Consider the following 13,210-nt stretch of genomic DNA (forward strand, 5'->3'; position numbering starts at 1 on the left):
GTAATGCATCCTGAGGGTATAACGACCAAGCCTCCCACAGGAATATGGTCAGTCTGGGCTTGATGTAGGGAGTCACAGGCTGTGTCTAGACTGTATCCCTCTGCCAACAAAGGGATGCAAATCAAGCACTTTGGAAGTGCAAATGAGCCTGGAATTTAAATATCCTGGGCTTCATTTGTGTACTCACCTTCCGACGCTGTGCCGATCAGGCTCAGTGTCGAAAGTGAAAGTAAAGTGTAGCCGCGGTTCTGCCACATTTCCGCTGACAGCGGCGGCTTTTCCGACAGATCCTGTACTCCTCAAAAAATGAGGAATAATGTTAATTTAAACCAAGGGGTTTGGTTTGAACTAACGTGACCCGGCGCGCACTTTCATTTTCAAAACAGCTGTTAAGCAGAGAAACGCGCCAGCGAGATCATGCTAATGAAACGTAGGATATTTAATTCCCTGCTTCATTAGCAATTTCAGTCGCCTACATTTGCAGCCCTAGTTTGAACTAGGAAGCAAGTGTAGACGTACCCTTAGCATGTATTCAAACCCATGTAGCCTTGATTAGGCAAAAGTTGTTAAACAGTCTGGCTACGTCTAGACGGGCATGATTTTCCGCAAATGCTTTTAACAGAAAAATTTTCAGTTAAAAGCATTTTTGGAACAGAGGTCTAGATTGGCACGGACGCTTTTCCGCAAAAGCACTTTTTGCGGAAAAGCGTCTGTGCCAATCTAGACGTGCTTTTCCGCAAAAAAGCCCCAATCGCCATTTTCGCAATCGGGGCTTTTTTGCGGAAAACAAATCTGGGCTGTCTACACTGGCCCATTTGCACAAAAGTTTTGCGCAAAAGGACTTTTGCCCGAACGGGAGCAGCATAGTATTTCCACAAGAACACTGACAATCTTACATGAGATCATCAGTGCTTTTGCGGAAATTCAAGCGGACAGTGTAGACAGCTGGCAAGTTTTTCCGGAAAAGTGGCTGATTTTCTGGAAAAACTGGCCAGTCTAGACACAGCCTCTGTTGTAAACAAAGGCATCTGTGTTTGCTTCAATTTACATATAAGTAATAAACAACATCTTTGAGATTGCAAAAGAGGGGTAAATCTTTGCAACAATAAAGGACCAGTTGCCTCTCCTAGCCAGGTGTCAAAGATTACTATAAATTACCAGTCAAGTGACCATTCTTGGACAATGAAAGGGGCCAGGTTTGAGGGAACATTGAGCAAGAAAAGACGGATATGTAATTTAGCCAACAAGATGGAATCTCTTTTCACCACAAACCTGCATGTCTCCATCTTCACAAGAACTTTATCTACGGATAACCCCCAGGAAAATGCATTTCAAGGGGGAATGGACTACAAAAGTGATGGACAAAAACGCCCCACAGAATCTCTCTTTCTTTCCCATCAAAGACAACAAAAGAATCAGCCTATTGACTTTGGGAGGGATCCTGACATGAAGATTTGCTGGAAATATGTGGCAAGGATTTTACCTAACTCCTAGAATAAATTCTTTTTATTTCTCTTGTAACCATTTTTTACTCTCTGGCTATGTCTAGACTACATCCCCTTGTCAAAAGAGGGATGCAAATAAGCCCGACTGAAAGTGCAAATGAAGCGCGGACTTAAATATCCCACACTTCATTTGCATATTCGTGTCTGATCGCTGTTTCGAAAAAGGGTATTACAAAAGTGGAATTGCAGTTTAGACGCAGTTCTCTCTCAAAAAAACCCTTTTTTTGAAAGAACCCGTACTCCTGAAAAAATGAGGAGTATGAGTTCTTTTGAAAAAGGATTGTTTTTTTTTTGAAAGAATCGTGTCTAGACTGCGGTTTCACTTTCAAAATACCCTTTTTCGAAACAGCGATCGGACGCAAATATGCAAGTGAAGCATGGGATATTTAAATCCGCACATCATTTGCACTTTCGATTGGGCTTATTTACATCCTTCTTTCGACAGAGGGATGTAGTCTAGATGTGCCCTAATACTTGTACTTCTTAATCTCTCTCTTTGTAGTTAAATAAATGTCTATTGTTTTTATTCAGAACTAATCCAGAGCTGTGTTTAAACTGAACTGTTTGAATAACTCCAATAAGAGAAGCAAACTGTTGGATATCGACCCCTTGCAGGGGCACTGGACCTCTCATAGCTGAACTGCCTAGGAGAGGGCTGGACTGTGCAGAACACACATTGCTGGGACAATTTGAGACTGGGAGTGTGTTGGGATCATCCTGCAAGCAGTAACTAGGCTGGTGGATGCAGTGTGACTGGAGTGCTGCTAGCAGGCTGCTGGTATCAGAGCTGTTAGTCCAGGATCACAGCTATATACAGACCTCAGGCTCTTACCTGAATGCTGTTAGGCTGTTTGTGAGTTGCCCACTGCAAAGCACCTTGAGACACACACGGTTGCAAAACAGATGGTGAGACTGACCTGGATTGCAGCCCAAAATGACCCCTTCCCAGAAAATATCAAAGATGCTTCTTGCACCGCGTTCCATGGTGTGCTCAGGTATACTGCATGACTGCATGGAACCATCCTACATTAGGTGATTTGGCCATTTCTAAGATATTTATCATGCTAATTACTTACTGAGCTCCTGAATTTCCAAACCGATTCATCAAACTTCTTGATCTTCTCCATGAGTTTGGCTTTAAGGTGGCACCCAATTTCATTAAGTTTATACTGTGAAAATACGAAATATAAAGATTTTATGATTGAGGAAACATTTGTGCCAAGCTAATTAAGAATCTAGTCAAATCCAGGAGGGGTGGTTGACCTACCAGTGCAGAAACTAGCTGAACGTGAACATTGCTTTAAAAGGAGCCATAGGGGAACAGGAGAGACTTGTTGACTCTACAGCTCTCTGAAGACTTTTCCCCTTGCAGCGCTCCTATGAAGGCCTTTCAGGAGTTCACAGGCTCAGCACTGAACTAGGACTCAGGAAACCTGGGTTCTATTCTTCTATTGGTGCTGAATGACATTGGAAACTGCTTCTCTTTCCCCTTTTGTCTGTCACTTCTATTTGTGCTGTCACTCTGTCTCTTACAACATTTGCACCTAATACAAAGACCACCCACCTGAGACCTGGGATCCTAAATTATATTGTAATACATATCATCTCCAACCTCAATGCCTAGCACACAGGAGCCAGTATAAGGGAAACCCTACCTGTCTTTCACAGAGGTAAATCAGAGGTAATTCTTGCAATACAAAGGGCCTTGCCAGTGCAGTAAGGCATGTTTAACATGTCCCTGCAGAATCTGGCCCACTATTATTTCACAGTAACACTGTTACACATGTTCTATATTCTCCCTGGGATCTGAGCAGAGAGCTCCTATTAGTTTCAGTAGAACTTTTGTGCTGTAGAATGTCTGTACTGACTTTCTGGCTCTTGGCAAAATCCACCAAAATGTTGACTCATCCCAGTTATAAAATGGTAACATAATTACATTGCTATCAGGGGAGAATCCCAAACACGTCTAATATGCCATGTTATTGGATACAATCCACAAATGAAACCCCTCTGGAGGATGTTCCACTAGTTTGATTTTAAGAAAAATATTCTGTAGCTTGAAATGCAGCACTACTATCAACTGCTGCTGAAGGCATCTCACCTCAACTTTAATTATTGAATTTCCACACCCATGAGCTACCAAACTCAAGCTCTGGTTAATAGCAGTTAGGGTCAATTGTCCCAATCTTTCTTGCCTTACACCATTAACATTGAGATAGGTATTAATGGTAGCCATCCGTTGTCCATCAATACATGCAGTGAGCTCTATTCCTTCCTCCAAGTCTCCTGGGTAAGTAAAAGGAGATATTCATTTGCACAGACAACATTGACAGGCATTGTTGTTTTACAGCCAGCTTTACAATTAGAGTGGGATTTATGCAATTATTATCGAGGTTATGTGCTGCAGAGAAAAGAAAGGACTATACAGGAGAAACATCAAACCAGCTTCATTAGGGTTTCTCCTTGGTATAACTTTACTTACTGTATATACTTTACAGTAAATGTGTGCAGGCTTTCTGAAGCTATTGGCTAACTTAATAAGGTGACATTCTACTCTCAGATCTTCACAATGACTCAGGTCATAGATCCTGCTGTCTCTTTGACTTCACAACTGGAGATTTTCATTCAAATCCTGCTTAGGGCACAAACGAAATGTGTTGGGCAGTCTGATTGCTCATTCACCCATGAAAAGGGGCTAAATGAAGGAAGCACTGATCAGTTACAATGATCAGTTCCTTGCTCAGTTTCACACATTGAGCCATTTCTGTTCAAGAGACTCCCAAGAATGGAGGACTGAGGCATTGTGTGGCTTTTGCAGGCATTTTTCCTGCTTCTACATGCACAGGCTCTGAGTCAAGTCATTACCAGCAAACCTTGATTTGCACATTGAACCCATGTAGGCAAGAGAAGGATCAGTTTACTTAAGAAAAGTTTTCAACTCCATCCCTGCCTATTCAAATACAGACATGGTTAGTGGTTATACCACCCAGCCTACAGGAAACAAGTTGTTGGGCTCAGTCTATAGGGTCCAGATAGTGACAAACCTACCATAATTGGCACCCTTGTTCATAGGCTCAACTGCTGGGATTGAATGGCAATGACAATGGAAATGAGCTGGCTCTTTCCTCTCCTGTATGTGCGATGCCATGGGCTGTCACTCAGCTTATTTTTCATAAACAGCAGCTCTAATACATTTACCTTTTACATAGCCCATGTAATACTGGTGACACTCCTTTGCTTTAGACACAGTTACTTTTACTTTCTCTTTTCGATCAATATTTCCCTCCATCAGGATTTGGCTTTGAAGAGCAGAGGAAACAGCAGTTCCTGACAGGCCTAGCCAAATATCTTCAGATGCTTTCAGCTGCATTCATGAGAAAAAAATACACTGATGCCGAACCAAGACAAAGAACAAATGAAGCAACATTCAGTGAGGTGGTCGGAGTGCCGCTGAGCTCAACATAAGATCAAATGGCATTGGAGATACTTTTCAGCACCTGTGCTTTGCACACAGGAGCAAGCCTGTGCTGAAAACCTCAAGCAATAGGATTGTTGGCTCGAGACAGAATAGTTTGATAGCGCTATAGAGTCAATAAATTACACCACTGCAGACTGTGCCAGGTATGAGGATAATCTTTTCAAGCTAGCAATGAAGGAAACAGTGAAGATCAATTACTTGCTATGTTGCCAGTTTGTGCCGCTCATTCCCAGTGCATGTACCAGTGTACAGAGTCCATAGGCAGGAACTGAGTTCCCCACCTTTAATATCTCTTCTTTTGACATAGTTCCTTTAGAAGACTGTCCAAGCCATTAGAATATTTCAAGCAGTAGCTAATGTTCCATAAAATAATGATGTTTAGCTATCAGTTTCCTTCCCAAAACATGTTCAAGTGTCATGATGCCGTTGACAATATTTTTCCCTTCCCCATGAATCTATCTGGATTACTTGCATCTACAAGTTAAAATACAGGGAAAGGAAGGTGTTTGGCTGACTGATGATCAAAATACCTGGCAGTTCTCCATCTCTCTTGCAGAGACCAGTGTTGTGTTCTGGCAACAGACTCTTTGTCTGAATCTAACATTGTGTTTCCCTGTGAATAATGTATATTTGCTTTTGCTAAGATCCTGTTCTATGCTTTGCCAAATAGGCCAGTCACTTAAATTGCAGATGCTGAATACAGTAGCAGGCTGTGGAGGCCATTTAAAAGCATAACATTCACTCCAGGAAAGAAATACTGCATGTCACCAAAATCTGCAGCTGACTAGTCTTAGTATTTTCTTTTCTCTTCTGGTTACACTACCTCTGCAGTGCAAGCCAACACAGGAAAGGGGATTGTTACTGAACTCAGGAAGCAATTTTTAAAAATTATTTTTAGCTTGTATTTCCCCCCATTTCACAACCTTTTTAGTCACTGGATGTACTTACAGAGTGTACACACTAGATGGCAGTATACCTTCAACAAAGAAAAACTAACGGGGTGGTGGAGGAGGGGGGAGGGAAGGAGGTTGCAATAAAGCTGATATCTTAAAAAACTTCACAGATGTCAGTGCCCAGCATTAAACTCACTTCAAATTCCATCAAATATTTCTTCAGTTCAGCTGTGCTGTTATTCTTTAAGGCTATTGTGATCACCCTGTCGTCTCTGCCATCACCAGTAAGGCGGAGTCTGCCTTCTGACTGCAGGATGATATCTCCTCTGTTGAGCTGATGCTTTCCAGCAAGAACAATTACCTAGATATGGAAAAGGTCACTATTTAGGCTTAGTTCTGCTATGGAAAGTACAAGTAAGAAAATATGCAGAAGTTGCCACAGATATTGGCATTCTCTTGGTCACTTAGCAAAATAATCAACTATACTTGTCATTTTGGAAACCAGCCCCCTCTTACTTCACTATGCCTCTAAATCTTTGTAATTTAACCACTGCACATTCAGTGATCATTTATGTGTACAACACTAGATGAATGGCTGAATTAAAATTGCACTTCCAATAAAACAAGTGAATTTCTTTTTGGTCTTGTACTGAACTACTGTACCCGTCATTCTTACAGATACTATTTTTTATATAGACAGAAGATTTTTAAAGCAGGAAGATGCATCAGATTTTAAATTGTCATTTTAAATATGGGCCAAACAACTGCCGAACGCTGAAAAGTGTTATTGGGATCCAGATGAGAACCCTATCTTCAACCTGCTGTGCTTGCCAACAAGGGAAGCAGCTGGGAAGAGAACAAACTGATTTTACAAATACAGACTTTAAGTATGCTGGTGAATATTGTGAAGCTTTTAATATCTATAGGAAGCTCTGGAGTCCAAGCATGAAAACAGGACAGAACACAGAAAGATGTGCGTGTAAACTAAAAACAAACACCAAGCATGGGACCAAAGCTTGACCTCCATGTTCTTCCACCAGCACCACATCAGGATGGGAATAGTCTCAAGGCAGTGTAGGGATGAAGGATAACTGGGTGTATTGGTCTCAGCTGACCTCTCTGACCAACTGCAAGAACTGCTAGGCCAAGGCCTTTGAGGGAGGGCAGGGAAATAGAGTCACTGGCATTTTTAAGGGCAGAGTGATCATGTTTCCTATGCTAAATATGGGACACCTGGTAAAATAGCTTGTATTCAATCAAGAGAGTTAAATGACAATCAGAACTACTCAGTACAAATATTCAAATTAATATCAAGTTGTCTGAGCCCGTTTAAAAGAAATATTGAGTAGCCAGAGTCTTTTTCATTACCTTCTTATCTTTAAGATTTGCATAGGCAAAAGAAACAACCGTACCCACACCACCTTCCTTGTACACCTCTCTCACATGAGGTTAGGGATGGTCGACTGACCTGATCCAACCTGGTGCTCTCCACCCTCCATGCCTGGCTGGGCTGCCAGACAGAAACCACCTCTCCTGGTACCTGGTGCCACACTCTCTCAAGGCAATGTATGGGGGCATGCAGGTTTATGCCTCCCTTACCCCCCATTTCTGTGAGGGTTCACACCAGAACAGCAGCCTTTTGGCACTGTGCAGGAGGGAAGAGACGGGAGCTGTTTCCAGGTGTAGGGGAGTGAGGATGGGGAATAGGGATGATTTGGCCTGTGTCTTCGTAGAGATCATCTCCTACCCCAGCCCCCCCACACACACTCCTTTGTGGCTTGAAGAAGCGTGTCGTTTCCTGCCCATAGAAAGGCAGCTAACACCTCCAAACTTCTAATGGTCACCCACATAACCCAGCCAACTCCTTTTCTGTTGCTATAGTGTGTGCAGGAAGGGGTTAAGCCCTAAGGATGCCTTGGTCACCATGGCCCACACAGGGCTTGGTTCCTCCTGGCCAGTGTCCTGGGCCAGAGGGTCTTGAGCTCTCCCTGGCTGCCAGCCCAGCCAGAGGCAGTGGGGGAAGGAAAGGAGCCTGCCAACCAGGCTGTTGGTGAGCTGAATGATCTGACTAGGGGTTGGTTCCCTCACAGTGCTGAGAGCAGGCTGCACCCTGCAGGTGCGGATATGGAGGAGCAGCAGGACAGTGGGAGGGTGAATGGGCACAGCAGGGAGAGGACAGTGAGAAAGGAGCATGTAAAGAGCCAATGGGTGGGCAGCGGAGGTGACACTAAGGAGTCACCACCTGCCTGCACTCACCAGGCACTGCAGCAAGCAGCCAGTGCTGGCTGGAAATGCGATGAGGGTGAGAGGGGCCTGCTGGCCAAGAGGAGTCACTCAGCAGGAACTGCACTAATAGACCAGCAGGGGCAGCAGCCAGCCCCACACACGGCAGCTTTGCCCAACCACCAGCCTTACACATCCACTGCAAGCATCAACCACTGGATCCCTCCCACTCACTGCTGGTGGGGGGTAGCTGGTGAGCAAAGATCTGGACAGCAGCAGGATGCACCCATACTGATTGGACAGGAGAGACCAAAGAATAGGAGAATTTGCCCATTTTTCAGAAAAAAATAGTGACAGCTGCAAGAGAGCTTAAATGCAGGACTGTCCCTTTAAAAACAGGACATCTGGTCACTCTATTTAAGGGGGACTAGAAAACCTGGTATATATAGAAAAGTAATAAGAGTCTAGTGGAAACAACTCTTCTTCCCCACTCCCAAATCCCATTCAATATGTACTTAAATTTGCTAAATTCTAGACACAAATATCTAGTGGTAATTTTGGGGGCTGAAGGTCAATGAAAAATAAGTCATTTAACTGGCAGATTCTTGAGAATTACACTAGCAGCAATACACTGTCAGACTTACATTTGGAAGGTCACAAAGGGCAAGACTCATGTAGTAATCTAGCCAAGTAGAGAAGTCTGTTCCTATTTTACTCAGCATGTGTTGCTTGCTGCATGAGGTCAGAAAAACATTTTCCAAAGTGACTTCTAACAGAAATTTAGCTGGATACAATGGTCTGTTTCTCTGTATTAAACCAAGGAAATACTCTGTTAATGTAGCAATTGAATGAAAAAGTATAGTTATCCAAACCAATAGTTTTCCCCAATACATCAAGTTGCCAACTTCCCTCCCCAAAAGACGGTCCGATATACATAGGTAGCCAGCTAACTGGTTGTGTCACTTCCATGTAACTCCCAGCTCCTGTGACCCGAAGAGCTAAAGCTTCAACATAAGCCACAAATACCTTCTTTCAATATGGGAGCATGATGGTTTCTTAGCTGGGCGAATGTATAGCATCCCTACAGTCTCATGGTACATGCAAGGCAAAGGGGAGGCCTGCATTTTATTTCAGTTGATTTATTCTTAGCTATTATGCAATTCTCTTTTTTCTATGTGAAAATAAAGGGAAACTATTAATAGTGATAATTTACAAAATAATAAGAGTAACCTTTAGCTCAGTGGAAGATGTTTATAGACAGTGTTTCAAATTCCATTCTATATTTTTCACTGAGTTCTCAGGTGATGCATGTGAAATTCAAAAACTAAGGATAAACCCGTATCTCCACAGAAATTGGTGCTGCAAAGTAGATGATGAATAAACAGATATGGTAGCTTTTTGATACCTCATATGTCAGATTTTGTCTGATATTTTTTCCATCCCAGTTCAGATCTAGATACTCATTAAGGAAGATTGTTGTTTGTTTTATAGCCCCACATGCCTGAAGACTTCCTACAGTTAGTACTTTCTGAAGCTGGAAGAGAGAAAAATAGAAGATACATGTGGATGCCTTTGCCTGTCTTATATTTTCTTTCTGGAAAATTAATTTACAGATATACACAAATGTAGTTTATAAACTCTTAGATAATTGCTATAGTGGAATGTGCTCCAAAGTAGAATCAATTCCAGTACAGACAGCTATTGCAAGTGGAACCTATGCACAATTTAAGTCCCGCTTTGCTCCCATTGCAAAACTTAAGTGGTGTGTCATAATCATCAGTGCAAAAGTGCTTTTCATCCCAAATGAAAAAAATAGGTTTGGACTCAAAACAGAATTTTCCTGAACATTTGTGAGTAATACAGTAAAGATTCCACAGAGGTTTTATTTTACTCACTGATTAAAAAAAAGTCTTACAATCAAAGCTCAGATTTTCATGACAACAGATGGAAAGAACTTTCAATTCTCATAGCAATGAAAGCTCAGAAAGTAAAGCATGTTACTTTTAAACTCCTATTAAACTCCAAATTCATACCTGACCTGAAGAAACTACCACACAAGCATCCCACAGGGTGATGCTGAATTTAGATTTGTCTTCTAGAGTAATTTTGAAGTCAGCAGGCTTCCCACCATTCCAAGTAAGCTGCATCTAAAACCAGAAGAGATAGATTTTGACAGTGATCCTGGGATGCAGGGACTAGAACTAATGGAACAGCCAGATAGAATCCCCCCAAGGAAGATGTCCAGAGGAAACAACCATATTTGTTGCAATAACTACTATGGAAGGCCAATATTTTCTATTCGCAACATTTTGAGGCATTTCTAAGACTGTTCTAAGCATGTTCCATGTCCTAGAGTGTGAATACTTTACCAAACTGCATGCTGTCAAGCCTCAAAAAACACCTTCTGCTCCTCTTGGCAAGTCCATCAGTAAATTGCATTTTTAGAATGAGGTCAATGAAAGTCTTTCATTGATTTTATTGGGAATTGGATTGGGCCAATAGTCCTCCATCCCCAAAATTACCTTTGAAGTTAATCATTTCGGTGGAGCCATGTCTACACTACAGAGAAAATCAAAGCTGCTTGATCTTCTGGGGTTCAAATTAACAGGTGTAGTAAAGACACACTAATTTGAACTGAGAGGGCACTCCTGTGGACACCGGTATCTTGCGCCTATGAGGAAAAGAGTGTGTTCCCTTCAAATTCCCACAGTGTAGACGGTGCCAAAATTCAAGTTAAGATACTTTGACTCAAGCTACTCAATTAATGTAGCTAGAGCTATGTATCTTAATTCAAACTTATCCCCTAGTGTAGACCTAGCCTGGGAGTTTTGCCTATGTAAAAACTGGACAAACAAGACCTATCCCTAGGCAAATGCTGTTCATTGCAGATACAATCACTTTTTTATGAAAACAAGTTGCAAGCTTTGTTATCTGTGCAAGGATCAGAAAAGAAATCCCAAGCCCCAGAGACAGCCCTGCACAATTCATGCAGCTTAGGCTACATCTAGACTGCAGGCTTCTTTAGGAAGAAGCTTTTCCAGAAGAGATCTTCCAAAAAAACACTGCCAAAGCGCATCAAAAAAGCGGTCTGTTTTTCCAAAAGATAGCATCCACACTGAATCGACGCTATCTCGCATTTCAGCTGTGATTACTATGGACAGAGTGGCCACCAGGGCACCTGTGCTTTTTCCTCTTTCCTCTTCTTTCAAAAGAACTCCCTCTTCCCCATCCACACACGCCTTTTTCCTAAAGCTCTTTCGGAAAAAGGCTTCTTCCTTGTAGGAAGCCCTCTGTTCTTTCCATTTGTTTTTCAAAAGAATGCGATTGCAGTGTGGACATAACTGGAGGTTTTTTTGGAAAAACAGCCGTTTTTCGGGAAAAAAACCTCTGTAGTGTATACATGGCCTTATTATTGGGCATTGTCATCAGCTTAAGGTGATGACAATATGCAAAGGTCCTGATCCAACATTGCAAAAGCTATGTCACACATATGAATCAGCTTTTGTTATGGCTCCCCACCTTCTTTTGGGTGTGGGACTTTTATTTGGAGGCTAAACACTGAAGCTTTGTATGTTCTGTATATACATTAAAGAATTCAGAGCACTTTTTAGAGGAATAGGGGTTTGTGTGGCTGTTCTAGGCCCAAATTCATTTGGCCCCTTCCCTACCCCACTGCTGTGTCCTTCAAGGTGCTATAAGTACACCTCAGCAAGATGTTGTCTATTCCCAAGAGCTGCATGCAAAGGTCTCTGATAAATCACAGCATGTGTCTATACTTAGAGGAAGAAATAATGAAGGTATTTGTAACCCTAGGACATGGCATGCCTTGGTTAGTTCCAGCGTTTTAATGATTCTCACTGTATATGAAGATGTTGGATACAGATATTTAATTTGAAGCATCTCTGATTATCATACCTGCTGGTTGTACTTTCCACCGATTCTTTCAGACAGGGAACTGACCTCCAGTTGCCTCAAGGTGAAATTAAACGGGTGAACAATAGTGACTTGGTAGTTTACATGCTCTTTTCCAAATTTCAGGGATGATGAAACTAACACCTGTTCAACATCAACAGACACAGAAGTGGCATGAGTAACAAAACTCCTTATACTAACTGAACTGGGAAACTAGTTCGAAGCTTTCAGTAGCTTTCACTCACATGAATGACAGGCTTAGCATTAGAAGTCAGTTTTAGAACAAGGTTATTCTGACCACATAATCTCCTCTGTGGTTTCAGTGGGATGCACTTTACCACTGTAGTAAGGCCATAATCCTGCAAAGACTCACACAACTTTAAGCACTGTAAACAGGTCCATTGTCTTCAAAAAGACTTTGCATTGTATGTGAAGATTAAACATGCATAAGTTTTTGCAGAATTGGGGTCTAAATTGTGTATGTTATGTGAGAATTGTTTAACATCACACACTACATATGGAAAGAAACTTCAGGGAGTAGCCAAATTAGTCTGTAATGCAAGAATCTTAGTACCTTTCCTATCTAATTGCGATCCTTGGATCCTTATCCGCTTCTTTTTAACTATCCGACCTTCAGATGCTTATAGATTACCAGTTCTGCATACTTGTTTTTCCCTTTGATATTTTCATAGCTTCTGCTCCTTGTTTCTCAGCCTCTTCCTTTTTTTCCTTCCTTCTCTCTCCCTTCTCCCCTATTTATTTTGGGTCTGCACATCCTAAACTCAAAACTCCAGTCATCTGAAGAAGTGGGCTGTGCCCACGAAAGCTCATGATACTATCTACGGCTACGTCTAGACTGGCATGATTTTCCACAAATGCTTTTAATTGAAAAGTTTTTCTGTTAAAAACATTTGTGGAAAAGAGCGTCTAGATTGGCATGGACGCTTTTGCGCAAAACCACTTTTTGCGGAAAAGCATCCGTGCCAATCTAGACGCGGTTTTGTGCAAAATGGTTCTCAGCTGTCTACACTGGCCCTCTTGCGCAAAAGCATTTGCGCAAGAGGGCTTTTTCCCAAATGGGAGAGTCATTGTATTTGCGGAAGAATACTGACAATCTTACATTAGATCGTCAGTGTTCTTGTGCAAATTCAAAGCAGCCAGTGTAGACAGCTGGCAAGTTTTTCCGCAAAAGCAGGAGC

The 13,210-nt window shown here is 42.0% G+C and overlaps 1 protein-coding gene across 5 annotated transcripts in view; it reads right to left on the minus strand.

Annotated features, from left to right (window-relative positions):
• The window catches only part of APOLTP (apolipoprotein lipid transfer particle homolog), a 232,974-nt gene that overhangs the window by 24,542 nt on the left and 195,222 nt on the right, over positions 1-13,210 (minus strand). For all 5 annotated transcript variants that reach the window (XM_075899317.2, XM_075899315.2, XM_075899314.2 and 2 more), the window contains 8 exons: positions 12,015-12,155; positions 10,133-10,246; positions 9,505-9,633; positions 8,744-8,905; positions 6,073-6,237; positions 4,704-4,869; positions 3,607-3,791; positions 2,582-2,674 (listed from right to left, as the gene is read on the minus strand). In XM_075899317.2, the coding sequence (XP_075755432.2) occupies positions 2,582-2,674; positions 3,607-3,791; positions 4,704-4,869; positions 6,073-6,237; positions 8,744-8,905; positions 9,505-9,633; positions 10,133-10,246; positions 12,015-12,155 (1,155 nt within the window). The remainder of the gene's footprint in view (positions 1-2,581; positions 2,675-3,606; positions 3,792-4,703; positions 4,870-6,072; positions 6,238-8,743; positions 8,906-9,504; positions 9,634-10,132; positions 10,247-12,014; positions 12,156-13,210) is intronic.

This window comes from Pelodiscus sinensis, chromosome 15 (genome assembly GCF_052426305.1).
Source record: "Pelodiscus sinensis isolate ZL-2025 chromosome 15, ASM5242630v1, whole genome shotgun sequence".
Taxonomy (NCBI): Eukaryota; Metazoa; Chordata; order Testudines; family Trionychidae; genus Pelodiscus; species Pelodiscus sinensis.